Source organism: Rhea pennata, chromosome 6 (genome assembly GCF_028389875.1).
Source record: "Rhea pennata isolate bPtePen1 chromosome 6, bPtePen1.pri, whole genome shotgun sequence".
Classification (NCBI taxonomy): Eukaryota; Metazoa; Chordata; class Aves; order Rheiformes; family Rheidae; genus Rhea; species Rhea pennata.
The window spans coordinates 42,388,272-42,414,047 of NC_084668.1; the positions used below are offsets into that span (position 1 = coordinate 42,388,272).

The following is a 25,776-nucleotide window of genomic DNA, read 5'->3' on the forward strand; positions in this document are numbered from 1 at the left end:
TGTGCAGGCAAACCAATTAAATAGTAACAGATGCTGAAACAGTCTCCTCAATGACATGTCTGTTTTTAAGCACTTCCTTTGGTCTTATTAAGGTTTATGTATTTCTTTAAAAAATATATTTAAAGCATTGCTTGCAAAATTAACTCTCTTAAAGGTATTGAATAACACAAGAATTTTGTATCGACAGTTTTGACGTGAAACACACCATTTCCATGCGAAGCAGCTGTCGTTCCCCTTGCCTTTTGGGCTAAGTTTCAGTTGTCCAGGGAGATGTGTAGATGCTTTTACCACGAGGCTTGGTGGTGCAGGGCCATGGAGTGGAAAAAGCTATCTAATCCCTAATGTAAAAGGCTGTGGTTGCACATATGCATGCGGATCTGCCTTCAAACCAAGCAGGAGCCAATTGTAGGGGTTTTCCAGTATAGTTGTATTCCAAAGGATCTACTAAACAGAAGGAAGCTTTCTGTTCCAGTGTCTAATGCTCAGTAATATTTCTTGGGGGAAATTTCTTGGAGGACCTTACAGAGGTCTTCAGCTCTGAGGTGTTCAAGATACTTTGTAAACTCTGTTTATTATGTACTGTTCCGGATTATGTTTAATTGTTTAAAATGGCTTTATGGGCTGTAATTTTCTGATTAGGTTAATGCTAGGCAACAATAGAAGAGGTCCTTTAGAACTGTATTGTCAGATTGCCCCTCCTATGGATTCTATGTCTGTTGGACAGTCCTACTGCCAGGAGCTTTACTCTTGAAGATAGCTGAATTAACGTAAAGGCTTAACAAGAATCCCGGGCACTTCTGGTTTTATAATAGGGCTATTATTTCCCTAGGAGGTTCTCAGGAATATGTTTCAGAAGTAGCACTCAATGCAGTAACAATCATAAAATCAAATTTAGCCAATAGTTGTGTGTTAAGACGTTAGAGATGGAATTGCACATTAGGTTATTCCAATGAATATAGGCATCTGCATTCTCCATCCTTAAAGCATTCTAGCACAAATACATATGTTTGAATATATATACAACTTACACTATGTGAATATATTTGACGTATCATGTGTGTTTTACTGTGCCTGGGCTTTTGAAGGACCTCACAGTTCAAAGAATAGACTCTGTGTTATGTGAGGGTATGTGCTTTCAGAAATGCTTGCACACTTGATTTAGTATGCAGTTTTATCTGTTTCAGGACCTTTAAAATTCTTGAAAGGGCATGCAGACCAATGCATTTTGCTTAAAGCGGTATAGGGTGCTGGATCCCAGTCCTCCAGCAATACAATGCATTCATGTTCGTGGCGTTGAATATCTGTCATTCAGCAAATCCAAAGGACATCTAAACAGGCCCTTTGAGTTCATGCACATTCCCTAACAAAGTGATGAAAATAACTTCACTGTGCATCATTGTGTAGCTTAAGCCACGCCTTTTTTTTTTTTTTTTAAACACTATTGCTTGCGTAGGCAAAAGCAAAAAATGTCATTGTGTGACATGGCGGGTTTGAGGGCTCTTGGCTTTCAGCATCTAGACTTCCTGCTTTTGAAACATCTCTCTGTGCAGCCTCCTTATGGTAGGAGCAGATCTGGGAAGAGAAAGCTTCTTCTGTTTTCATGCAGGATTCAAATATTTTTCAGTTTGGTGCTGTTTTGAATTCAGGTGATGATTACACTGTGCGTGCATGTGGGCATTTATTGATGTGAATATGAAAAAGTACATGATGTGTGCGTATGCTAATGTGGCACTGTGTAAGAGCCTGAATAATTATTTTACCCGTATGTACACAGAAGTTTGGAATATGAAAGGGGAGAGGGTTAGAAACCAATGAATCATATCGTTTGGTAAGAACTGTTGATTAACTGTTGGCAAGAAATTGGAAAATGGTAATGTAGATATTCGGGAAAAAGACTTTTCAGAATTTTTGTAACAAACTTGCATTAAAAAATTGATGCATTTTCCGATATTTCATTAGTCCCTTATTTTTTGAAGCATATAACTTGTAGTAGAATTGGTATTATGTATTTTATCAAACAGCCTGCATAAGATTTGAGATTTCAAAATATGATGCTCAAGAAACTGAACAAATTAATATAATTGTGAAGGTGGAAGGCCCTCTTTTTGTTTCCCTAAGAAACTTTTGTAGCAGAATAGTTCAGTCAAGATTTCCAAGGCTGTCCAATTACTAAAATGTGTAAAATTAGAAATCTTCAATTTATTTGGTAAAGAGCTTTGTTTTATGTTGTCACTAATGCTTTAATATTTAAAAAGAAAAGCAAAACAGGGTTTAAGTTTCATTTATCTTAAAATGTAAAATTGTTTGATAGCTTTATGGTTGTCATCTATATTGCTAAATGGATTATTTTGTAGTCATTATTACCGCTATTACCTTGCAAGTCTCCAGACTTGCAAGGGTCTGGACTGAGCAGGGTTCACAGAGTTCCTTGAGAATGAAATAGCAAAACTGGGCACAGGTCATTAAATAGGAAAGATATGGCCAAGAAACTGGTAGGAAGCTTTGAAAACTCATTCATTATTTAATATCCTTAGCAAACAGAGTGTGATTTACTTCCAGCAGCTTGCTTGGACAAAGATATAAATTGCCAGTGTCGAGAAGTGAATCTGGAAAGGTGCTAAGTAGTTTGGCCCTGTCTCTGCTAAGTACTTGGTTCAAGATACAGCAAATCAAAAGGCAGAAGATCACCTATGCCACATGGCTGCTGTTAGCAGGTTTAAATGTGTTGCACCTTGTGTTCTCATCCTTCAGGTTTGCCTCGTCCGTAGAGTTGCTGTCTCCTGTGTCTGGGTTTTGTTCAGTGAAGGAAGATTATTCTTCCATGCTGTGATTGAGCAAAGTAATGGCACTCATGCTTAGCTTTGAGGACATGATTTAGCTTATCAGAACCTAATTCAAGTTAAAATTATGCTCATGCTTAAGCATCTTCGTAAGTTGAGCCTTGCTCAGCAGGGTTCTTTCTATAATGAAAATTAAGCATATGTTTAGTTACCTACCTGTATATCAGACTTTAAACAATCCTTTAGTTTCTTTTTTTGCATGAGTGCCTAGAAGAAGAAAACCAGTATGAAGTAATTTTCGTTGGTATTGCTAACTGATAAGTTATATAGTGGGGAAGGTGAAGCTAAACCGGTTCCCTTTGTGCTTCACTTCTGTAAAGTTTCTTGCTTCTCTTTTCTTTCTTTCTGTGCAGGAAGACCCAACACAGTTCTCTGGACCAGAGTTCCCCACCCCAAAGCGGAGTATCCGGCACCTACAACCACCCTGTCCTGGGCATGTATGATTCCAAAGATGACTTCCCTCTTAGAAAAACAGGTAAAGCTTGCCTCGATTTTCTGTATTCCCCAGTGTCTTTGCTATGACACTCAGATCTTTTATTAAAAAAAAAAGAGAGAGAGAGAGAAAATATTATCAAGAAGAGCAGTATTTCATATGATTTGTTTAACAAGTACTCCCTCCATCCAGCTCCCTCTCTCCCCTGTGATCCTGGCACTGAATGAACAGTGTTAGAGTGAGACTGGAGTTACTTCGAGCATGCAGACTTGCAAAGCTGCATGTAGTAGACAGCATTGTTGTGCATCAAATTTTGTGAGTCGGTTGTTTTCACAAAGTCGAAACTAATGCATAGCTTTACACGTCTGCAGTCACTGTGTTTTGCTGAGTGAGAAAAGTACCGAGAAAAGTTCACTTCTGCTGGGATTTTCGTTTTATATACAAGTTTATATTTCAAATAAATAATCATGTTTCTGCCAGTCAAAGCGTAGGGGCTTCCTGGAAGGGTTTTGGTTCACACCTAGACAGTTATTTCTCAGTTAGGTTTTTCCCTCCACTGTGGCTAAGCAGGACAGTTATTTCTCAGCTATATACTATGCAAACATTTTGTTTTGGTTGGCTGTGGTCCTTCACTCTGTACTGCGTGCCTACAGCCAATACAGCCTTCACCTCTAGCCTTGCTAACTTGTGATCCACTGCTGCTTCCTTTGGGGAAAAAGCTAAGTTTTGACGGGGTCACCTCAGTTTGGGGAACAGTGCTGCTTGAGTGGGTGGTGCAGACAGAGCTGTGTGTTGTAAATAGCTTTAAAATAGAAAAAAGAGTTCTGAAAGGATGAAAGAAAAGCAGCGGTGTGCCTGGAGAAAGCATCTGAACTTCGTACCTTCCGCAAGTGGGTTTTGACATCTACCAGCTGCATAGCTATTTCTCGTGTGTGCTCTGTGGATCTTTAGAGCTGGAGGAAGGAACGCTGGTAATCAAAGAGAGTGTCATCGTTGGGAGAACAAATGGTGATGGGATGTTAACCAGATCTTCCTGTGGGATGACAAGCCTTTACTCAAATTGACTGCCTTACCCCAGTTCCCAACAGCTGACTGCTGCTCAGTTTCGTTCGAGAAGGGATGCAGGTATTCTCGTGCCATTTTTTTTTCCTAAGAGTTAGAAGTGGAGGAGCTCTTACAGGCAGTGAATGTTTTAACACTATTCCAGTTACCTTTTTAAACTTATTGCATAAATAGGTTGTTGCACAGATGGGGATTTTTCTCCTTTCAGCATCTAACAGGAAGAAAAAACACACTTCTATGCTCTGTCCCTGTGCCCCTCCTACCTTGCAATTCTTTGCATTAAAACATTAAAAGACTCTTTTTTTTTTTTTTTTTTTTTTTTTTTTTTTTTTTTTTTTTGGAATCTCTTTCTTTCTGCAACATAGCACCTGTGCTGTTACACAAAGTCACAGACTGTACTGTTGGCACTTCCAAGATGGAGAGGTCTTTCCAACCCAAGCCTGCATTTGACAGCTTCCCCCTCAACGCTGCCAATAAGTAAGGGATTTTCAGGCAGAGGGTTCAGCCTCTGTGGTTTCTAAGAGGAAAAAGTGGAAGAAACTGTGGATGAATCTCTGGACATCTTGCAGCAGGTTACTCCTTAGGCAGCCTTACCCATCACCAGGCCTGTTGTACTTCAGTGGCTGAATGGCAGATGGCAGATGCTTCTGCTTCAGCTACACAAGAAATTGATCAAAAGTTGACAAGCCTTTTCCAGGACAGGGGCTTTTCCTGTGTGTGCCCTATGCTTCTGTGGTCATTTTAACTGATGACAAGAAGGCAAAATCTTTTTTGGGGGATTCCAAAAATTAAAAAATGGCTTTACTGAAGGGTAAGGCTTCTTCTCATCTGTAGTTCTGGATAGTGAGAGACCAAATGCCACTTTGATGCAGTAAATGCTACTGCATCATTAGTGCCCATGTCAGCCAAAGTGACACTATCTGGATTTCAGACCTTTGCTTTTTTTAGGGAAAGTGAGCACCAGTGCAGGGCTGTCCTCAGAGAAGAGGGCTTTCTTTCAGTTCAAAATCAGTCATAACACAAAGAGGTGTAATGTGCACACCTACCTGGAAGAAGAAATTCAGCCCATGGGCTACTAGCAGACATCACAGCAGTTTTTTTCTGCTCTGCTCATGGCTTTCAGTCTCCTCCAGGAAACCTCAATATTTCCACAGGAGGAAGTATCCATTGGCAGCATAGCTATCATCTTGCTAGTTAGCTGTCCAGGAGCTTTAGACAACCTGATTCCAAGAATTTTTTATGTCACTTTCTTATACTTCTAGAAACTAGATGATCCATTTCTGATAAGTGTATGTTAGCATCACCACAGCATAACTACTCCAAAACTCCTTTCCCCATCATTTCAGGAGATCTTCCTTCAGAGGTTCAATTTGAGGCTAGGTCTCCCATCTTGCTCTAGATGTTATGGAAGTGGATTTCAGCAGAAGAGGATCAGCACATCTTGCACCTTCCTTCACTTGCCAAATGGGTTAGGTTCCACTTCCTGGACCTAGTTCTCAATACTAAAAGCAGGTGATTTGCATCATGGCCTTGCCACCTTCTGAAGAAAACATTTTGGTGTTACATACAAAGTTCTGTTGGCAGTGTGGTGTTCATCCCTTTTCTGTTTCCCAAACTGAGTTCTGAATAAAAATGTGGCTGAATAAGAGTCCTATCAGACAAAGTGAATTAAGGATGATAAATGTATTTAATAGCATCATTAAAATTGGAAGTAACCAAATCGTTGTTATTTTAAAGCAGTAACTTATTTAACTGATTCTGTTTTTCCGAAATACTGACGTTTGTTCTTTTTGTGCACCAGTATTAATCTTTTGGGGAATAGTATGTGATGCATTTAAGTGCAGTTGCAAGGTTCAGGGGAGGTCTTTTTGTTTTCTTGTATTTCACTTTTAACACAACAGCACTTCAGTTTCTGGCACAATGATAGTCTGCAAAAATCCTGTTTCCAAGAATGTTAAGTTGCTTGGAGAAGAAAGACTCCTGATCAGACTGGTGTAAACAAAAGGAAGGGAAGGCTGGAGCCCATCCTAAACAAAGTTCTGTCTTGTGAGTGAGCTTTTCAGATTTTTGGCAGCGTTCAAAATCCCAGCTTTATTTGAGTTTGTAATTTGAAACTGCCATATCATGTAGTCCAGTTTTATTAAATTTGATTAAACATTTGCAGTTCAAATACAGAATCCATCACAATACAGATCTGATTACCGGGACTGGAATCCAATCAAATCACTGTTATGGAGAGGCTGACTTAGCAGACTGAGAGAAGGTCACTTGAAAGATCATTTCTTCCGCGTTGCAGGTTTCAGAATTGGCAGTATGACCTACATGTTGAAAAATTGTTCAGGAAAAGTATAAATACAATTGTGGTGGGTTTTAATAATACTGCCTTTCATCTCTCTGATTTTTTTACGACACCGTCACGTTGTGGTATATAACAGATTATACCTATCCCTGTGCGCACACTATGAGATATTTTGCTAGTCTAAAGCTCTATTATGAACATCATATAATAAACAGAATCAGCTGGGCATATTCGCTTGGGTAGAAGTATGTATGTGCATGAATAATGTCTTGAAAGAGTGGTTGGAAACGTACAGCCTGTGAAACAGTAAACACTTGCAGTGTGCTCCTAATACATCCTGTCCCTGAAATTCTACACTTGTGAGATTTGTTTTACTAAACTGTGTTCATGTTTCTGGGCCATTTGGTTTCTGCATGAAATTGTTTTACTGTTAGACTGCTGAATAGTCCAGTTATTAAATGGTTGAATCCTGTTCTCAGTCTGGCTGCTGGATGCATTGCACTTAATTCCCCTTATCTAAAGACTTCGAGAATCTCCCTCTTTTTTTTTTTTTTTTTTTTTTTTTTAACTGAAATGACAACTGGTCGATGCTATTCATTCTTTTGTCCTTTCATTGTTAAATAACTTGACTAATGAAAGAATGTTTTCCTGTATATGTAGTTCCCTTTATTACATATACACTTCCTTTAGTATACATACTTTGTCTACACCTGTTGAGAGGAGAAAATGTAAGTGACCTTTTCTGCCCCCATATCAAGACTGATGGCTTCCAAATTTAATGTACTTTCATTGAGTAGTGTACTGAGACCCTCAAAGAAAATACCTAAAAAACTTTTTCATAGTGACTGTAGAATCTGGGTTGGGGTAGATTTTTGTAGGTTCTTTTGATGACCCTAAGAATTATTTGTCAACAAGTTTCTAGGAGTTACTGAAGTTATTTTTAATGTGGCTTTTCAGTTTTGCATGTCTAAAAATATAGTATCCTGCTTGCTAGAGTTATTTTCTCTCCATTAACAGGGTTTTTACACTATCGTGCTCCTTGCTTTTTGGAATTTGAGCAGTGTGGGTATTAAAAAATGCTTAGAGGTATTAAAAAATGATTAGATACCTGAATCGACCACTATCATAGAGACTTGTAAAAAACTTGAAGAGAACTTTTTAACATAGTTTTCACTGTGCTTGTGTTTTTGTTATTTTTTTTATTATTGTTTTGGAGTCTTTTTTTCATTTTTACATCCGGTGAGGACAGGGTAGATGCTGGCTTTTCCAGTTGCTCCTGCAAAGAGATAGGGTAGAGATTCCTGACATCCATGGGGAGTTGACAGCTAATTGGGTTTTCTGATAGAAGCCACATCATTTCAACTGATCATTGTCCAGGTTTGTTGAAATCCTTAGAAGTTTGGTAAAACTTGATGATTGCTAGAATTGCTTGGGCAATGCACGTTCAACTCCTGGGGATGTATGAACGGAAAAATTTCCCTGTCTACATATCTGTATTTAAACTAGACCCCAAAGTAAGAAATGTAGTCATTTCTTTTGAAGTACTCATATGAGATGTTCTCTGAAGTTGTAAGTGTACAAATGGCTACATCCTTGTGAATCAGCACTGCAGATTGTGAAGCCGGCTGAAATCTCCTCATAATTTTGTTCCTACTGTTGAATAAAGCAAACCTTTCCTGAGACAGCTGTTCTCCTTTGACCTTCTTTGTCTCCATAAGTGAAAGACCTGTGCCTTCTGCTTGGCTTTTTTACCCTGAACTGATCTTTGAACCTATCTCCTCACACATTTAGTAATTCAGTTGGTTCAGGACTTTTGATAAAACTGATGCTATCAAAAATGTGCTGTTTTGTTTTGTGCTTTCTTTTGCACTTAACAGCACTCTGGTGTTTGCCAGATCACTGTGGTTTGTTGCCCATAAGAAGACCTCGTGCCCTGCATCAGAAGCAATAGCAGCTCTTTGTGCACTTGTACAATGGTAGCATTTGGAAATCGCCACTCTTGGTACCTGGGTTATTTGGCTTTAATTCCAGGGGCTGCTTGGCATATGGCTACTGCAGCAACGATGTGAAGCATCGTTGGGGCTCTGGGTCTAACCATTTCTTTACTTTCTGTATCGCCACTCTTTGTACTGGGGAGCTGATTCTGGGATCAGAATATGGTTGATGAGCAAGAAAATTTTGCAGATCCCAAGAATTCTTGTGCTTCCAAATGTTTTCACTTCAGATCTATGGGAGAGCAACTCATAGAGAGAATTTCCAAAACTAATCTGGTTTTAATGCCAGACAGGGTCTCTGAATTTCCTGTCTTGATAGATATGTACATGCGTGTGATATGTATTTGGGAAGAAATGACAACTAGAAAGTGCTGCAGATCCCTTTTTCTGCTAGTTTTCCCTGGAGAGCAGGAAAGAAGCAGCATCCTACCAAAAAACCTCCCATCCTAGCAATGTGTCTTGCCTTCTGCACAAATGGTTAGGCAGTCACAACAGAAGAAGGAGAATCGGTTATAGTTTAAACACTGCGTCTTAGAGCTTGGAGTAGAAGCAATATGTCTTAACCTTTAAGCTCACTCACTTAAGAACAGATTGGAAGGCTCCAAGGAGATGTTTTTAGTCCAGTATCATTGGACAGTGACTTGGATACTCTTTTACAGTAGTGATTTCCCTCAAGGAGTAAAGGAAAACAACAAAAAGCTTGAACGTTCCCTCATGTGTTGTCCAAAAGGGCAGCCTTCAGCACGTGTGCTGCTTGGAGAGCTTGACTTTTCCCAGTGTTTCTGGACCTGCTGCAGAGGGAGGATGGCAAATACCCTCCTTGTGCTGACACATTTCTAGTCCATTGGCCTTCTAAAGGACAAAGAAAAGGTCTATATTATTATTCTGGCTCAAGTCAAGAATGAGCAAATTGGGAACAACCACTCTTTTGAGCCACTTAGAGGGGACCCACAGTGATCGTAAGATATCCCTAGATAGCAGGTTCATGGTCATTCACCGCAGCTCCAAGGCTGTCCCTGAAGTGGGCAGTGCTGTCATCCCAACCTGCACCTTCCTGCTGGCTGTTGCTTCCATGTGCTGGGCTGGTTCATGACAAGGAACTGTCTCCTGTTTGCTAAAACTCTTTTGCTTCCATGCAAAAGCCAGTAGCCTAAGGGAGGAGAGGGCCCAGCATCTGGTGATGTTGTTGGTTTCTTTGCACTGTTGCAGGAGCATAGGTTGTTTGAGTCGAACTTGCAGCTAAGCAGATAAAATTGTTCGGAAAAATTATCATTTGAAAGAAAACAAAAGTTAAAAAGAAGTATGTGTTAAAAATTAAAATACTGCATTTATTGAGAAAGGTGTAATACCTCTCTGAATTGATTCTGATTATTGGAATGTTTTAACTGGTTTGTTTTATGACAAAGATTTGTTTAGGGGAAAATAGAGTAGGCTGATATCCTGGCGTAGTGTGGGAGTATAATTTAGAGAAAATCTTTGAGCTTTGTGCAACATGGAGTGTCACTCAAGTTTGAGAGAATCTTTATTTTCCCACTCACATTGTCCTTCTTGTTGCTGGCATGGTCTGGCTTTCCTGTCCTGCTTACTGAGTCCTACAGACCCATGCACTACCCTGGGGCGTGCTCTGATGAGAGGAGGCATTGACATATGTGAGAATTTTATACTGTTATAAATATCATTTCCTGCTCCAAGTGGAGAATATCTGTCTCTTTAAACCAAAAATAAGTTTTTAAAAACAAAAATCACTTATTACTCTGATATTACAGAATAGCTTTTCAGATGAGACCATTGAAATTTTAGAGAGCAAACTAATGCGTACTTAGAGGACCAGCAAATGTTTTCTTTATTCCCTCCATCACTTCTTACCATCATCTCGAAATGCATGGCAGGGAATTTTTCGTTTCTTTCTTTTCCTTTGGTACAAGCGGTAGCTCCAGATGCAACCAGAAGCTGTAAATCATGTCGCCTAAGGCCTCCTTTCTCAGTGCTAAGGTAGACTAGAAGTCAGAAGGAAGGTCAATTGGGTGTTTCCTTGCTCAGGAGCTCTGATAGAACAGCTTGAATATTTTTTAGCATGGTTGCAGCGGACCGTGAGGGCTTCCTACTGAAGCACTTGAGTATGATATGCAAAAGAAGTGTCCTCTGGTGGAAGAACAAAGAAGTAAGTCCTCTGGTTTTGTGTCAACTTTGGGGAGAGGTTATTTTGGGGAGCAGAGGCTCTGGGAGGCCCACAACCTAACCCTTGCTCTTTTTGATCCTCTCAGTTCCCACTCTGCTTCACAGGTACTGCCAGGAGTGTGGCCCATTTTTAACTGCATATGTGTATGCTTAGATTTGTTCTGCTCAGAGTAGAGTCAGTTGGCCTTCAGGCCACTGGCTGTAGCTCAGTCTAAGGGAGGGACATGCCAAACAGGTTACAACTCAGGAAGTGAGTGTACTGGGAGCCCGGGAGAGAGAATGCAATTGCAGCAACAAAGAGTGGAGGGGACAGCTCTCCATCTCCATTCTTGTCCCACCTTGAATTTTTATAAATCAACAAGTTGCAAACACTTGAGATTAAATTTAGAGTGTCTTGGGAAGCACATTTTAAAACCTTAGAATAGAACACCAAAACTGCTATTTTGCATATTCATGCAGTCAAGCAAGCAAATGATAGTGAAGCTGTAAAAAGTGTGAACATTGTGTGTTCGGTTTAATGGGTGTTAAAGCCTTCTCTTTACTGCTTAGACATTGTAGCTATTAAACTTCAAGATGAAAAATGATAATTGTTAGCCATTAATAAGTTTTTGTTTTAAGGACACAATCTTCTATAAATATAGAAAAATGACCTTTCCACAGAGCTGTTAAATGCCAATGCGCCGCGTTCATGCCAACACAGAGAGCGAGGAGAAAAGAAAGACAGCACAGTCAATATTTTTATTTAGCCCTTTCCAATGCTGTGTCTAGATTCCAAAATGCGTTACTTCAAATGATGCCATTTAAACATGGCACCAAATGAGTAACAAAAATTTGGACTACCCATCTTCTTTTCTTTCCCTTTTTCCTTTCTACTTTGGGAATTTTCTGCTGCCACTTTTGCCCTGTGTTACCTACCAGCCCCAGGGATGTTTTTCAAGGACCATACGCCTTCTTCCCTCCTCTGTGCTGATACCTGCAACTACTAAAAAGCAGGAATAGTAGTTAACAGAACAGCCCTTGGGATTTAGAGAAATCCTGGTGAAATGATGTTGTAGCCAATAAATCTTTTTGGTTGGCATTGGGTGACCTTCTCCTCCTTTCTTTCCTGTGATGGGCTTTGCCAGAATCTATTGTGGCATCATGAGTAAATTTGCAGAGAGACGAGACCGTGATGTATGCAAGCAGGAGAGGTAACGAAGGTCTGAGACAGAGCCAGACAAGTGGGAAAGAAGCCACAGAGGGGGAGGGCAAATGCCAACCCATGGAACTTGTGGTCCTTTCTGCTTAAGCAAAGATAATTTACCTGTATTAAAGTTCTAGTGGTGCAAAATGCCATTTTCAGACAGCTATCCTCTAGCAAGAGATGGCATTGGAGTGGAGTTGCCCATCACACTTTGCCAGTAATCTCTCTTCTGTTTTATTTGCCATGCAGTAAGCTGGGCATTATAATAGTGACAGGGTAGTAACTTTGTCTTTTACCAGGCTGGTGAGTGTTAGTATGTAGCTTTAAAAAAATAAAGGAATAACAGCCGCCTTCTGTGCCTCAAAGTTAAGATGTACAAGGAAGGGAATTGGCATATTCGTGCTACATTGTTTGGCTTCTTTTCATAAATGTGGCTGGGTAATGGGAACTGTGTAAACTCTAACCAGGATTTTGTGTTTTTGACTTGCACAGACTTAATGTCAGATTAGTTCAGCAGCTTAGTGGATGCAATTCCAGGAAGAAAACAATGAGCATGACATAAATGTTGAAGAATTGGATTACATTGGGTCCTGCCGTAATAAATGAAGTATAAAAGGGGTAACTTGGGTTTGAGCTTATGAAAACTAGGGAATTTTTTGGCTTATGTTTTGCATGAGTTATTAATTTACGCACTTGGAGAAAAACAAAATACTTTTTGAACAAATAGTTGCTATCAGCCAAACTAAGTATGTCACTGTTTAAGAAATCCCACTGGCTTCATTTAAGCTGACTCAGACCGGGTATGTGCTTCATTTCTTTGCTGAACAGGAGTCGAACTTGTGGGTAACTTCATGTTTTCTGATTAAAAGACTTCACCTTTAAGATGTAGAAGACCAGTATGTTTTGTAATTTAGTCTCAAATTGTCAAAATTACAGTAGTTAATACCACTTGGTTTTAAACATGTGGCCTGACAGAATGAATTGGAAGAGATTTTGAGTGCAATTGGTGTTCCGGAGAGACAATGGAATCAGTATACTGAATGTCTAGTAGCTGTATGGTTACACGTTATATAGTAGTTATATAGTTATTTGTCAATATAATTTTATGTTGCTTGAATTCATAATTTATACTTTTGTAGAACAGCTCTCTCCAGTTTAAAAATATATATTTTTTTATTATGTAGGAGTAAGAAAAGCTAAATAACCTTAACTTCTTGTTTTGAAGTTTGGAAATTTCTTTGTTGAGAACTAAATCATTTATATAAGATATGCTGTATGTAAATTCTTTGAATTTTAGATTGTTATATGCTATCAGAACTTTATTTTTAGTTCACCTAGTTTGGGTTATATAACACCCTATTAAATGCATGCAGGGATTATGTTCTTTGATTTAGGATTGTGTTTTAGGGGGAAAAACTCTCACTTCCATCACAGAGCAAAGGCAAAGCATGCCACAAAACAAATGTGATTGTTGAAATGACATTTTGGTGTTTCAAAATTTGATACTTCATCTGAGGAAGTCAAGGAGGAATATACAGAATACTTTAACCTGAAAATACTTTTGTCTGCAAAATTCTAATATGCTATTTGCTGTAAGGGGGGTATAGCTTCTTCTTGAGATGTTTTCTCTTTGAAGGCTGTAATTCTCCATGGTCAAATGCTCTCTGTTACACAGAAGGATTTTCTGCTGTGGCATTATATTTGTGCCATATTTTGTAGCAATAGCTAATCTGTGACCTCCCCAAATCTGTCCTTCTGTTGTCTCTCTGCTATTTTTAAGGCATTTTTAACCATTTTGATTCTCTGTTTTAAATGTACAGTGACTTGTCTCTTCCCAATCAGAAAACATACTTCGGATCAACACAGAGGAAATAAATTACATATGAATAAAATTCTCACTGAAATACAATTTATATTGTCATGTTTTTCTTTGCCAGAGGACAAATCCTTTCCAAGGCAATGGAAAAGGCTTATATTTCATTTGTTTGTTGGCAGTCCAAATATATCAGAAATATATATACCAGCATCTAGGTGTGACACTTCAGTTTTGACCCAAGCATCTAGACAGTTACTAATTCTTAATAATTACAACAAATTAAAATTGTGAATTGATAAATGTAACATGAGGTACTGCATGCTGTCATGTCCAAAGATTACTTCTAAACTTAATAAATCAGTTCTGGGGGGTAAAATTTCATGAACTAGCAAGCACTTATATTTTAACTAGTGCGCTCTTCTACCTTTGTCCTCCATGCGAATGACAGATTTACATTCAGTCCCCTGCCATTTTATATGCAAATGTTCTAGAAGATGATTTTCCACCTTTGCTAATGCACTTCATACTGCATTTTAAGTATCATCTTGATGAGGCTGACACTTTTCTTTCAGTGCTTCCTTTATTTCTTGCTGGCATTTTTCTGTCCAAAACATTAATGAAAAGCTTTTTCCTTTTCATCCTTCCTAAAATTTCATCAAAGAATTGTTTTGATGGATTTACATCGAGCATTTCATTTTGAACTCCTCAGCTTTTGATTTTTGAGCCCTGCAATTAGCATAGTTGATCTTGATCTTTTTTACAAGATGTAGTGGTCAGAGGCAACTAGTTAATTCAAAGCAGACTGTAAGCCACATTTTAAGACTTCTGAAGTTTAGATTATTGGCTCTTGAGTGTGGAGAGTCAGTAGATGAAGTCAAGATTAAGCCACAGAGTTGTTGAGAGACTGGAGGAAGGGACAACATTGGGCCAGTTCACGGATCTCCTGTTGGGAGCCCTCAAGCACTAAAGCTTTATATATATGTGTGTGTGTGTGTGTGTGTGTGTGTGTACATACACATACATATATATATACACACACACATATATATATATGATATTTTTGACTACTTATTTCAGTTTCTTGTTGAAAAATAGGTATTTCACGTCTACTCAAGAGATCACAAAGTTCATGGAGGAAATGATCTTGCAGGAGGAATCTTTACTTAAGGCTTCATTACATTTGTAAGAAGCTGATAAGATGTGCAGTGCTAGTGTGTTCGGTGTTGCCTATTGTCGTTAGCCCAGAGGTATTAAGGGATCCTGGGAGATCTGTTTTGACTTTCGAAGAAATGAAATCTCAGGATATGAGTACAGCCACAACTTGTATTTAAGAGGATATCTAAAATGGATGATGTACCCAAAGCAAGTCAGGTAGTGGTCTCCGAAAGTGTATGCACACCTACCCTTGGCAAGCCTGGATTCTCAAAGTGTTTGATGTGTTTTTACATACAGTTTTACCTTGTGATTGTGATACTGTAATGAAGTTGCTCCCCAAATAAGCAAAACATCTACTCCCTGGCTTTGGCTTTGGCCTTGGCCTCACTCTTCTGCTGTTTTTCTTGAACTAATGCTAGTGCTCACCTGACCCCAAGGTGAGGTGCTTCAGGGAGCTAATCCACTAGGAAAACTCGTCCTTTTTGTTGTGAGGTTTGAGTTTGGTTTTTGGTTTTTTTCTTTGATTTTTCCTGGTGGCTTACCTACCTAAGCCAGTTTCCCCTGGGCCTGGATGATTCCCAGGACATGGAGCTGCCCGTTGCGGCAACAAATCACAGATGGTGTCTCAGCCACACAGTAACGCCCCAAGCTGACCAAGCAGCAACATCTCAGCTTGGTAGGACTCCTTCATCTCAGATGTCTCACTGATTCATGTAGCAATTTTTAGATCACTCCGGTTGGGTTTTACCACTAACTTGGAAACTCGTTGGGCCAGAGGCAAGAACGAAGGAAGTACAGTTCTCTGCACTAGTCTGAGTGAGTTTCACAGCAGGTTATAAGTCTGTGTCTTCATTTCGGAGAAGGCATTGCATAATAATGATTATTTTTTAATTAAAATACTATTGACTGGATCCTGTTTGCTATGTTATGAATTCTTTGTTCCAAATGTACAGTATCAAATGACTAATTTCATTTACAGTTTTGTAGATGCTTAATTGTAATTCAGCCTTTGTATTCAGTAGAAAATGATTAAAATAATATGAACTAAACTGCTGTTTGCTTGCCATGATGACTTTTCCTTTTTCTGTTCAGCATCTGAACCCAATCTGAAACTACGATCCAGACTAAAGCAAAAAGTGGCCGAAAGACGGAGCAGCCCCCTCTTGCGTAGAAAAGATGGTCCAGTGGTTACCGCTCTTAAGAAGCGTCCATTGGATGTCACAGGTATGTTGGGTAAGCAACCGAACATTATGCTGCCTACCAAACATTATATGAAGTGTCCCTTTCCAAAAGCAGTTCTTACATCTGCTTAATACTGTAGTCTGATTCTGTTGTGTGCCTTTTAATGGTCTAGAGACCTGAATGATGTGAGCTATGTTCAGCAGGGCTTGATGGAGGTGTGAGTCAGCAAGGTGATTTTTTGGATATTCATCTATTGAAGCAGCATCACCAAGTCGATACACTTATTTTTACTGCCAAGTTTTAAGACTTCTTTAGATAAATGCAGATATGTTACTATTGTATTATTTTCCCTTAAACATTTCTGTGATCTTCAGCAACAGGCTGTTTAGAAGTAGCAGTATCCATGAGGAGGCCATAATTCATGACTGATTTCCTCCAGCAGTAAATGCTTTACAAACCATATTTGTTTTAGGCTTTGGGCAGACTGCCATAGTTCCTTGTTAAGTAATTATGCTGAAGTTTTAAAACATGTAAAGCTTTATATATATATGTGTGTGTATGTGTGTGTGTATGTATATATGTGTACACATACACATACATATATATACACAAACACACATATATATAATATTTTTGACTACTTATTTCAGTTTCTTGTTGAAAAATAGTATTCTTTTGGGGTGAAGTTTGTAAGGAGGGATCACAGTAAACTAAATTATGTAGATTACCATAAAGTTAATTCTTAGCACCATCTAGGGATGCCTGTACGTAAGTACCACTGGATGACTGCTTTTTCAGGCTTTTGGGGCCACTTTAAGGCATGCTATCATGATTCAAACAACTTGAAAGTGAGCTCACTTTAGATAGCATAGTGGTTTCAGGAGATTTTAGGGTAGCTGTGCTCTACTTTGTATCAGAGCCTCTCTATTTGCAAAGAAAATAGATGATTTTAACAGCCTTGCATAATTCATTTCCCATCTGAAAATCAAATCTACTCCACTTCCCATATAGTGCTATCTGTCATAGGGCTTTTTAGGATAAAAGAGGCCCTAATGTCTGTATGCTAGCTCCATGTCCCAGGAGTGCCTTCAAAAATGACAGTGGACCTTCCTGCTTTTCAGCACTCTGGCTGCCAAGTGCTTACCTTCTGACCAGTTGAGATCAGAAGGGGAGACGGGCAACATCTTTGATCAGTGCTGAAGAAGAGCTGCCTTCAGTTAACTTCTTCTTATGGCTGTGCAAAAGCTTGCAAAGTGCCTGTCTACAAGTTATAAATGCAAGCACATAATATGCTCTCTTCATACAGGTCTTTTGTTCATAGCTCTATAATAGAAGGGAGTATTTATCCTCATGGTATAATTTTTATACAGTAAAGAACGGTAGTGGAAATAGAAAGTAATGTTTGAAGTCGTTGTTCAAAGGAGAAGCCTACCAAGCCCTCTCAAGCAGGCATTTAACCTTAAAGCAGTGATGTCAGGACGGTGTTCTGCACAGTGTCTTGGACGTTCTGATTTGAGAATTGAACCTATGTTATGGGACCTGGAGAAGAGCGGCTTCAATGCATCCTTAATATCACAGGGAGAGTATGTGCAGGCTTGTTTCTGGTCTCGCTCTTTGATACCTCCCTGGAACCTGCAGAGCCTTCTGGAATGCACATGTGGAATCTGTGGAACTTGCACAGATCAAAGTAGTGTAATAATGTATACTGAATAATGCCACCAAAAAAAGCTATTAAAAGACCCCTGAAATTGTAACAACTGGCATTATTTCTACTTGAACATCCTAGAGCAATTACAGGATGGCAGCATGGCAGCTGCTAGGAGATTCTTCTGGAGTTGGTCAAATCCTGTGCTTAGGGAGTGGGAACATTCAGGAAAAAAAGTTTTAATGTTACGTACCTTCCAAAATAAAAAAAGAAACACTGGAAACTGTTCCATACACCAGATGAGACACCTTCTCGGGGAAGTTTTCTGCCTGTTGCAATCTCATATACTGTTTTTGTTTGTTATTGTTTCTGTATCATTATTGGGGAGGCTTTGGTTTCAAGTTGAACATCTCAGTGGTTCTGGTTAGTGAGTCTACAGAGAATGTGTTGATAAAATATACAAAGGTAGATGGATTTTCTGAGCTTTCAGATGATAACAGAGTTATTAATGGGGATGAACTCTGCACTGGGTCTTTCCAATAAGAGAGAGTTTACTCCCCAAGTGGAGAAGACTTGCTGATAAAAGGCAGTATCTCAGAAAGAACTTGGTCTCTCGGTCTTTATACAGTTTTACCTGATTTCTATAAAATATCCTCAGTCCAGGATTTTGGCCGGTGGTCTGCCTAGTCGTGTCTCACTTGTGCAGTTTTCAAAACTTTTAAAGTGATTTAATTTGTCATCCTGAAAAAATACCAGGAGTGGCTGCAGATTTGACCATCCACTGGCCAGGGACTGAGGAGAAAGGAACAGAAAATGCATATCCCTTTCAAAGCAGCCCTTTTCCCAGCAAAAGAGTTGAGGTGTGTCAACTAATTCCCACTCCTCTGAGCCTACTTCCCGTGATCTTATGCTAGGAGTGAGAGGAAACATGTTCCTCAGCTCCAGAGGGGTCATTAAATTACTTAATTTGACATGTGTGATGCAGGGCGTGAAGGGCAAGTGCTGGCTTCAGGGCTCTCACCACTCAGGGACCTATATAAAATAATAAAAGTTACCCCCTGTCGCATGCGGGGACCTGTATTAAATCCATTCACTAGTGCAGACTTAAAACTTGGGCTCAGAGGCCTGAATTATAAATCTCAGTGCTTTGTTATGTGCCTTATTATAAAAGTAAGTCAGCTCTCGTGTCAGATAAGCACAAGGATTCTGTAGTGGCCAGATGGACCAGAAGGCAACATGAGAAAGTGTAAAGGTTGCCTTGCAGTTCAAGGACGAAGTCTGATGCAGTACACTTTGAGAGGGGAGCTCTGGGATTAAATACTGAAGAGGGCTGAAGAAGACACTTGAGGAAAATGAAGTAGAACAGTTTGACGTCCTGCAGTTTGGCCTCTTCAGGCTTTGCATGTCTTCTATTATGTTCTGATCATATTTTTGGTTATTAGTGCCCTATAAGAGAAATGCCCATGCAGAAAAAGACATAAATAAAGTAAGCACGTACTTGGAGGGATGGTTTCAAAGTGTATTTGTCAGTATTTTATAAGTCCTGTTAAGATTTAAAGGGGATGTGGGGCGTAGGGGTGTTTTCCTCCAAAAACAGAATTTGAGGGGTTGTTTCCTGTCTAAATAGCATTGCAGAGATTGCCTGTAATGTGTCTAAAAGTTGCTTTTGGATGTATTTTAGACTCTGCATGCAACAGTGCTCCTGGATCTGGTCCCAGCTCTCCAAACAACAGCTCCAACAACATAAGTGCTGAGAATGGAATTACAGGATCGGTCACAAGTATTCAAGCAGAGGTACAGAGCTGTTCTTTAGTCTGATTTTAATACTTGAGTTTCTAATCTGTTTTTGCAACGTCCTAAGAATTTGGATGTACAGATTGATATGACTCCTACTGAAAACTTTACATTGTAGTTCAGAGCAGACTTTGGGACTTAACCTCCCAATCTGGGTTGACCGGACACATTATCTGTGTCTTAAATTTAGTTTAAGCCAGCTCATGAGCTGCGTGTGGTTTTATTATGAATCAGTAATAAAAATAAAATGATTTGGGGAGGAAAAACATGAAAAGCATTTCCTGGTCAAATGTAAGTATTTTGAAATTTGGGGCATCTCTTCCTGTATTTTGCAGAATAGGCTGAATCTAGTAAGTGCCGTAGGAGCAGACTGGAGCTGGATTAGAGGAAACCGGTTTAACCTTCATGTATAGGATTTGAAAGCTTGGTGCCTAGTACCATGGACTAATTTATAATCGCTTAAGCTTTTGCCATCACCTGAAATATCTGCCATGGTTATCTAGGGAAGGGTATTGGTCTAGGTTGAGTATGGTTCCACATAGCAGTTCCATTGTCCAGAGTTACTGAAGCCCACCTTTTTCTGAAGGTTGATAGAGATATCTTTAAGCTTTATCTGTAGAAAAGCAATGGGGTTGTGTCCTGACATGGATATGTATCTTTTTTCCCAGCTTGCCATTAGCTGTTTTCCCCTTGAATATAGTGTCTGTCATCATCAGGACTGTAAAACCAAGCTTGAGCTTTTACAAGAAAGCGTATTAACCTACTATTGTCTTCTCAAATTGACCTTGAGAGTTTGAAAATGCTTTTTTTTATAGCATATATGTAGGCCTTTTTTTGCTTACACAGGTTTTCACTTTGTTTTTATTTCTAACATAGTGTAACATCCTTTAATATAAGGAATATGCCTTCTACTCTACCCTTTCTATTAACACTCTCCCATGCCAAATTACTCAACACATATCTATGTCCGCTATAGTCCATTGCAGTTATTATACAGATTAAGACTGTATAACGTAGAGTCTTCACTTGACACTGTGAACCAGAGCTGTTGTAAAGACGTGTGGCTTTCAAATTGCATGCCATCCATTTAGTAGTTTGGAGGAGGTCTGGGAAGTGCTATCTTACATACGCAACCCTATAGCTAAGGGCACATTGGAGACACTGCTCTCTGTTTGCCACAGGTAGGCTTGCCCTTAGTTTCCGGTTTTGCTGATTCAGGAGAAATCGATCTGGTCTACATTTAGCAAACTGCAGATCTGTAAGTGCTAGTGGTGGAAAAAAGTAGTGGATTTGATCACTTCTTGCAATCTAGATGGAACAGGCTGCTTCCTGCAAGCCAGTATTAGCTTCTAAAGGTGAACATGAAGATATAGTACTCACCTTAACCATTTTATTTTTCAAATAAATAAATTGAACTAATGAATTGTGACTAGGCTAGCAATACCTAATAAAATGGGCACAGACACAGACTTTAAGAAAGCTCTTTTCATGGACTGCTCATAGAGCAGCAATTTTGTAAATTAGACTGAGGCACAAGTGGCACAGACTATACAAAAAAGAATCCGTGCACTGCCAAAACAGTTCTCTGGAAGGAGTTGCCAAAAATGTAGAAGGCAATCACCTTTCATTTATCTCTTTTGCAGCTTTACTGTAGTGGCTGATTCATGGTAATGCTGTTGTATATGAGAAAGGAAACATGTTGATCTGGAATTTTAAATGGAGTAGTATCTCCATCTCCAAAAAAACGTAAGCAAAAAGAAGGGGAAAAAATGGAGTTAAAATTTCTCCAGAAGAAATGCCCAGGTTTTTTTCAACTTTTTATAATTTTTGGAAAATAGCAAAAATGTAGCATATGAATGATTGTGGTAATTTGAGAACTACCCAGGAGTGCATGTGGTGTGTTGGATTGCTGCCATCACAAGAGCAGAAGAAACCATAAATCATTATATGGTGGCAAAAAGAACACTTATAACCTATTGCACAATTTTTTCTGCTGTTCTCCTACTTGAATTGCTTAGCTAAATGTTGTAGTTCTTTGCATTATTTTTTGTGGGAAAATGGCTTTGGTCTTTTCCTTGTTCTAGCATTGCATGTTGCATGTTACCAGCTGCCCTGTTTGCCTATATGTATTTTAATTGTCTAGATTTATTTGAGGAAAAGCTGAGTAAACTAGGGTTTTGGTTTCATTTGGATCTTGTTCTTTAGTATTACTAGTATTATATGGTAGCCCAACTGTGATACCAGTTGATTAGTCCTTTATCATGTTTCCACTTTTCCATACTATAAATATTTAAATGCTTCCAAAAACTTAATATTGCCAGCTTTGTGTTTCATGTTTACCTTTGCATTTTAGTTTATATGAGAAATTGTCAGTTTGTCAGAAGGTCACCTCTTGAACCATTCCAGATATGCTGGAACATGGTCTCTGAGTTCATTATTTAAGGTTAAATGCTTGCCTTGAGTATAGAAGGACCACCCTACTAAAGTCCATTTTTTAATTGTTTTTAAATCTTAAGAATTTATTGTCTTTACAAAGGCACAGGTTGTTCATTGCCATTGCAATTGATATGACTGTAAAAGTACCTCATTCCAGATGAAAATTGTACATACTGAAATTGTGCCTTTCTGTGCAGTTCTATAGATGTTTGTGCACAATCCGCAGATGAGACCTGTGTATTTAAAGTGATGATAATGCCAGTAAACATCATTTGCTATTAGTTTCAATCTGTTGCATTTTTCTCTTCATTGTTTTTAAAACGAATTCTCATGAGATTGTTTGAGGCACAACTACATGGTATGGATTGTTCAAGGAGTTAATGGGTGTAGTTTTGTTTCATTTGTGGTATCGATAAAATATTTCATTACTTTGCCGACAATAACTACCTTATTCTCTGTGCTAATGTTCTGTGAGATTTAAATTAGAGCAAAATTGCTGGTAGTGTTCAAAATTGCTTGCAAAAAGTGTGGGCATGCACTATCATGTGCCCTTCCCAGGTACCATTCAGCAGCAAAACTTGTTACTCTCTTCAAATTTCCTCCTTTGTGGCAGCAAAAATGTTAAGTGCTCTATATATAAATTCACAGTTGTGTAATTATGAACTGAGATCTTAAATACATGTTTACTCCTTCAAAGGGAGAACTGATCTGGGATGTATTTTCAACCAGCTCGACTGACGTTCATGAAAGCACAAGAAGATAAGATGGGAAGAGTTTAACTCAATGGGGGAGGTTTTGTGTAGTGTCATAGGAAAGCTAGACAAGCTTACCAAATGTCTGGAATGCAGGAGCAGCTGGATGCTAAGAGGATAAATAGAAATCAGTGGCATGTCAACATGTGCATTTACAAGTACATGCCGGTGTCCAGCAAAGCTGGCAAACGTGGTCCCGGGAAAGTTTTTCTCTTCCCTGGCTTTGTTGTTTGGGGAGCACTAACCTCAGGCTGCAATACTGGCCATTAAAGCTGGCAGCTAACCTGGTTAAATCTCAAGAAATGCAGGAAGCAAGTTTTTTTTTTGAAGATTGTTCTTTATAGAGTGTTTTTCAATATTAGTTCTTAAGTACATAGGGTTTGGGGGGGGCTGTTTTGCTTTGTTTTTCTCTCAATGGTTGCTACAGTGGTCCATTTTTCACCCTGTTTTACCTTAGAGTCCTTGAAAGAACAAAATAGTCCATATTACCTAGAGATGGTTTTGCAGTCAGGGAAATAAACTGCAAAGTCACATTGATTTAAAGGGCTTTGAGATTAGGGCTAAAATGCATAAAGCCATTATTCAGATCTCTCTGTTACACTGATATAGGTTTTTGCATAGTATAATGTTGGATTAGTCATAATTTGTTTTTTTTCAATAATGCCTAAGTTAAAATAGTAGAAATTCTGTAGAAAATCTTTTGCAATTTGAACTCCTTTTTATTTTATTTTGGTTGGAAGATTACCCACCGGAGAATTCAGTGTGATCAGAACATTTATCTCCTAACAAGGGTAGCAGGCAGTTTGAAGTAATGTCATTTTTTCAATGAGTTTTATCATATATTTCAAACCAATTGTTCTTGAAATTAATGGAATTTTTGCACAAGTGTTCTTTCCTTAAATGGCTGTAACATAATATACTACATCCCACTTGCATCCTAAAAATCCAGAAATAGCTGCATAAGCACTATCTTAAGGCTTTTTGATGAGATTTTGAAGTCTACTTTAACCTAAAACCCACTAGTAAATAGCATAAACTGCGATTTGCTAAAGAGGACAACAATCCATTGCAATGCCTTTTTTTTTTTTTTAGGTAATCTGTTTTGGATTTAAAAGAACACATACTTTACTTTTAGAGGAGCAAGTGGGCTGTTAAATCTTTCTCTAGAGAAGCTTTTTGCAGTGGCACTATCTGAAGCCTGCAAGAAAGCAGAATGCTGGTGGGGTGCATGGGTATGTCTGATGTGTCCTCAGTCCCATCCCTGGATGCTGTCTCATGGGGGCGATGTTCTTGCTTTGGTTTCCAGACCAGCCTGGCTCACAGACTGGTGAATCGTGAAGGCTCCGTGACCCAGCTACCGCTCTACACGTCGCCATCGTTGCCCAACATCACGCTAGGGCTGCCTGCGACCGGCCCTTCCAGTGTAAGTGATGTTGGGCACGGATTTGGCTTGGTATTTGCAGCTGTCTTTAGCCCTTAAGTCACTGTATCATTGCCTGTGCCTTTCCAGGGAGGATCAGCACAGCAGGACGCAGAGAGGCTTGCTCTCCCTGCCTTACAACAGCGGATCTCTTTGTTCCCCGGCACCCACCTCACTCCCTACTTGAGCACTACAACGCTGGAAAGAGATGGGGGAACTGCACATAACCCCCTTCTGCAACACATGGTCCTACTGGAACAGCCGACTGCACAAACTCCCCTGGTCACAGGTGAGAACACCACAGATAACATTCAAACACCACAATATAGAAGCCCAGCTAGGGGAAAAGAGGGTAGGACATTCCTTACCTTTTTTTATTTATTTATTTTTTTTTTTTTTTTATTTTGCAAAAAAATCACAAAGAAGATGTGTGTTCATTGATTCAAGGATAGTGGCAACGTTTGTAAAAGCTGAGATTGCCTACATCTTCCAGTGGTAGGAAAAGCTGCCTTGTAGGAAAAGCTGGACTTGTAGGAAAAACAAAATAGCTTGTCATCTTGGCAAAATGGAATTAAATAGCATTTACTTCCATATGGAAGCCTAAGTTTGTAGGTAACAATTTAAATCTACTTTATAGTTAAAATTCTATTTAGTTTAGATTAAATTGGCAATAAAAATGTTGTTTCTTACTTCACTTATCACCATTCCTATTTATCCATGATGTTTTCTGTTCCATATATACCAGAACATATATTTACGAAAGCATAGATTAAAATACTGGCTTTTCACCATTATAATAAATGACAAAAAAACTTGGCAAAATCTGTTGCATTCAAACAGATTGTATTTGTTTGTATATGTTACAATTTCAGTGTGTTGATTGCTTTGAATTGTTCCCTGTGTAATACTCTCAGAATTAAGCACCTGTGGGAAGGCGTATTTCTATAAATAGGATTGAATCAAGGTAATAATCCCTGGCAGGATACATTTCTGTCTACAGTATGTAATATTAGTAAAGATTAGGACAAAGTATATTCTGTATACATTAAAGAAATATTGACTTTTGAAATATTTTTTCATTCCCTTTATAATGGGAATTCCTGAGGGATGTTGATCACTAAAATGCCACAGCAGTGCTGTCTGATTTGGCTCCTGTCTGGTTTTACATTCAGTCCCAGGAATATACCTGAGGCTGTGATAAATTTAAAAATGTGTACGTACCATGGCGCTGAAGAATGGAATTGTGGTGTTTAACCAACATTCTTGGGCTGTGAGAGTGGTTTGTACAGATTTCTTGGACCTTTATGAAATTTTCTATTACCTTTTTTGTGATGGCAAAATGAGATTATCTAAAGTTTGTGTCTCTTCACCAATTGTCCTTTGCCCAAAGACTGTTGATTAAGAACCACCAGGGAAGATTCCCCCTCTTACTCAGTCAACCGAATTTTCTTCCAGGTTTGTGCTGACGTTTGCCTTAAAGCACATGTGGGAAGTGGACTTTTTTCTTCTACCTCCTCCAAAGCTTCCTGGAGTTTATAGCGTATTGTTTTGGTTGCTAAATGCATTTTTTCTAGTCCGTCTGCTATA

At 39.0% G+C, this 25,776-nt stretch overlaps 1 protein-coding gene across 6 annotated transcripts in view; it reads left to right on the top strand.

The window, feature by feature from the left end:
• HDAC4 (histone deacetylase 4) overlaps window positions 1-25,776 on the top strand; it is a 270,190-nt gene that overhangs the window by 171,825 nt on the left and 72,589 nt on the right. For all 6 annotated transcript variants that reach the window (XM_062578420.1, XM_062578418.1, XM_062578423.1 and 3 more), the window contains 5 exons: window positions 3,194-3,315; window positions 16,053-16,184; window positions 19,469-19,581; window positions 24,076-24,192; window positions 24,280-24,478. In XM_062578420.1, coding sequence (XP_062434404.1) covers window positions 3,194-3,315; window positions 16,053-16,184; window positions 19,469-19,581; window positions 24,076-24,192; window positions 24,280-24,478 — 683 coding nt within the window. The remainder of the gene's footprint in view (window positions 1-3,193; window positions 3,316-16,052; window positions 16,185-19,468; window positions 19,582-24,075; window positions 24,193-24,279; window positions 24,479-25,776) is intronic.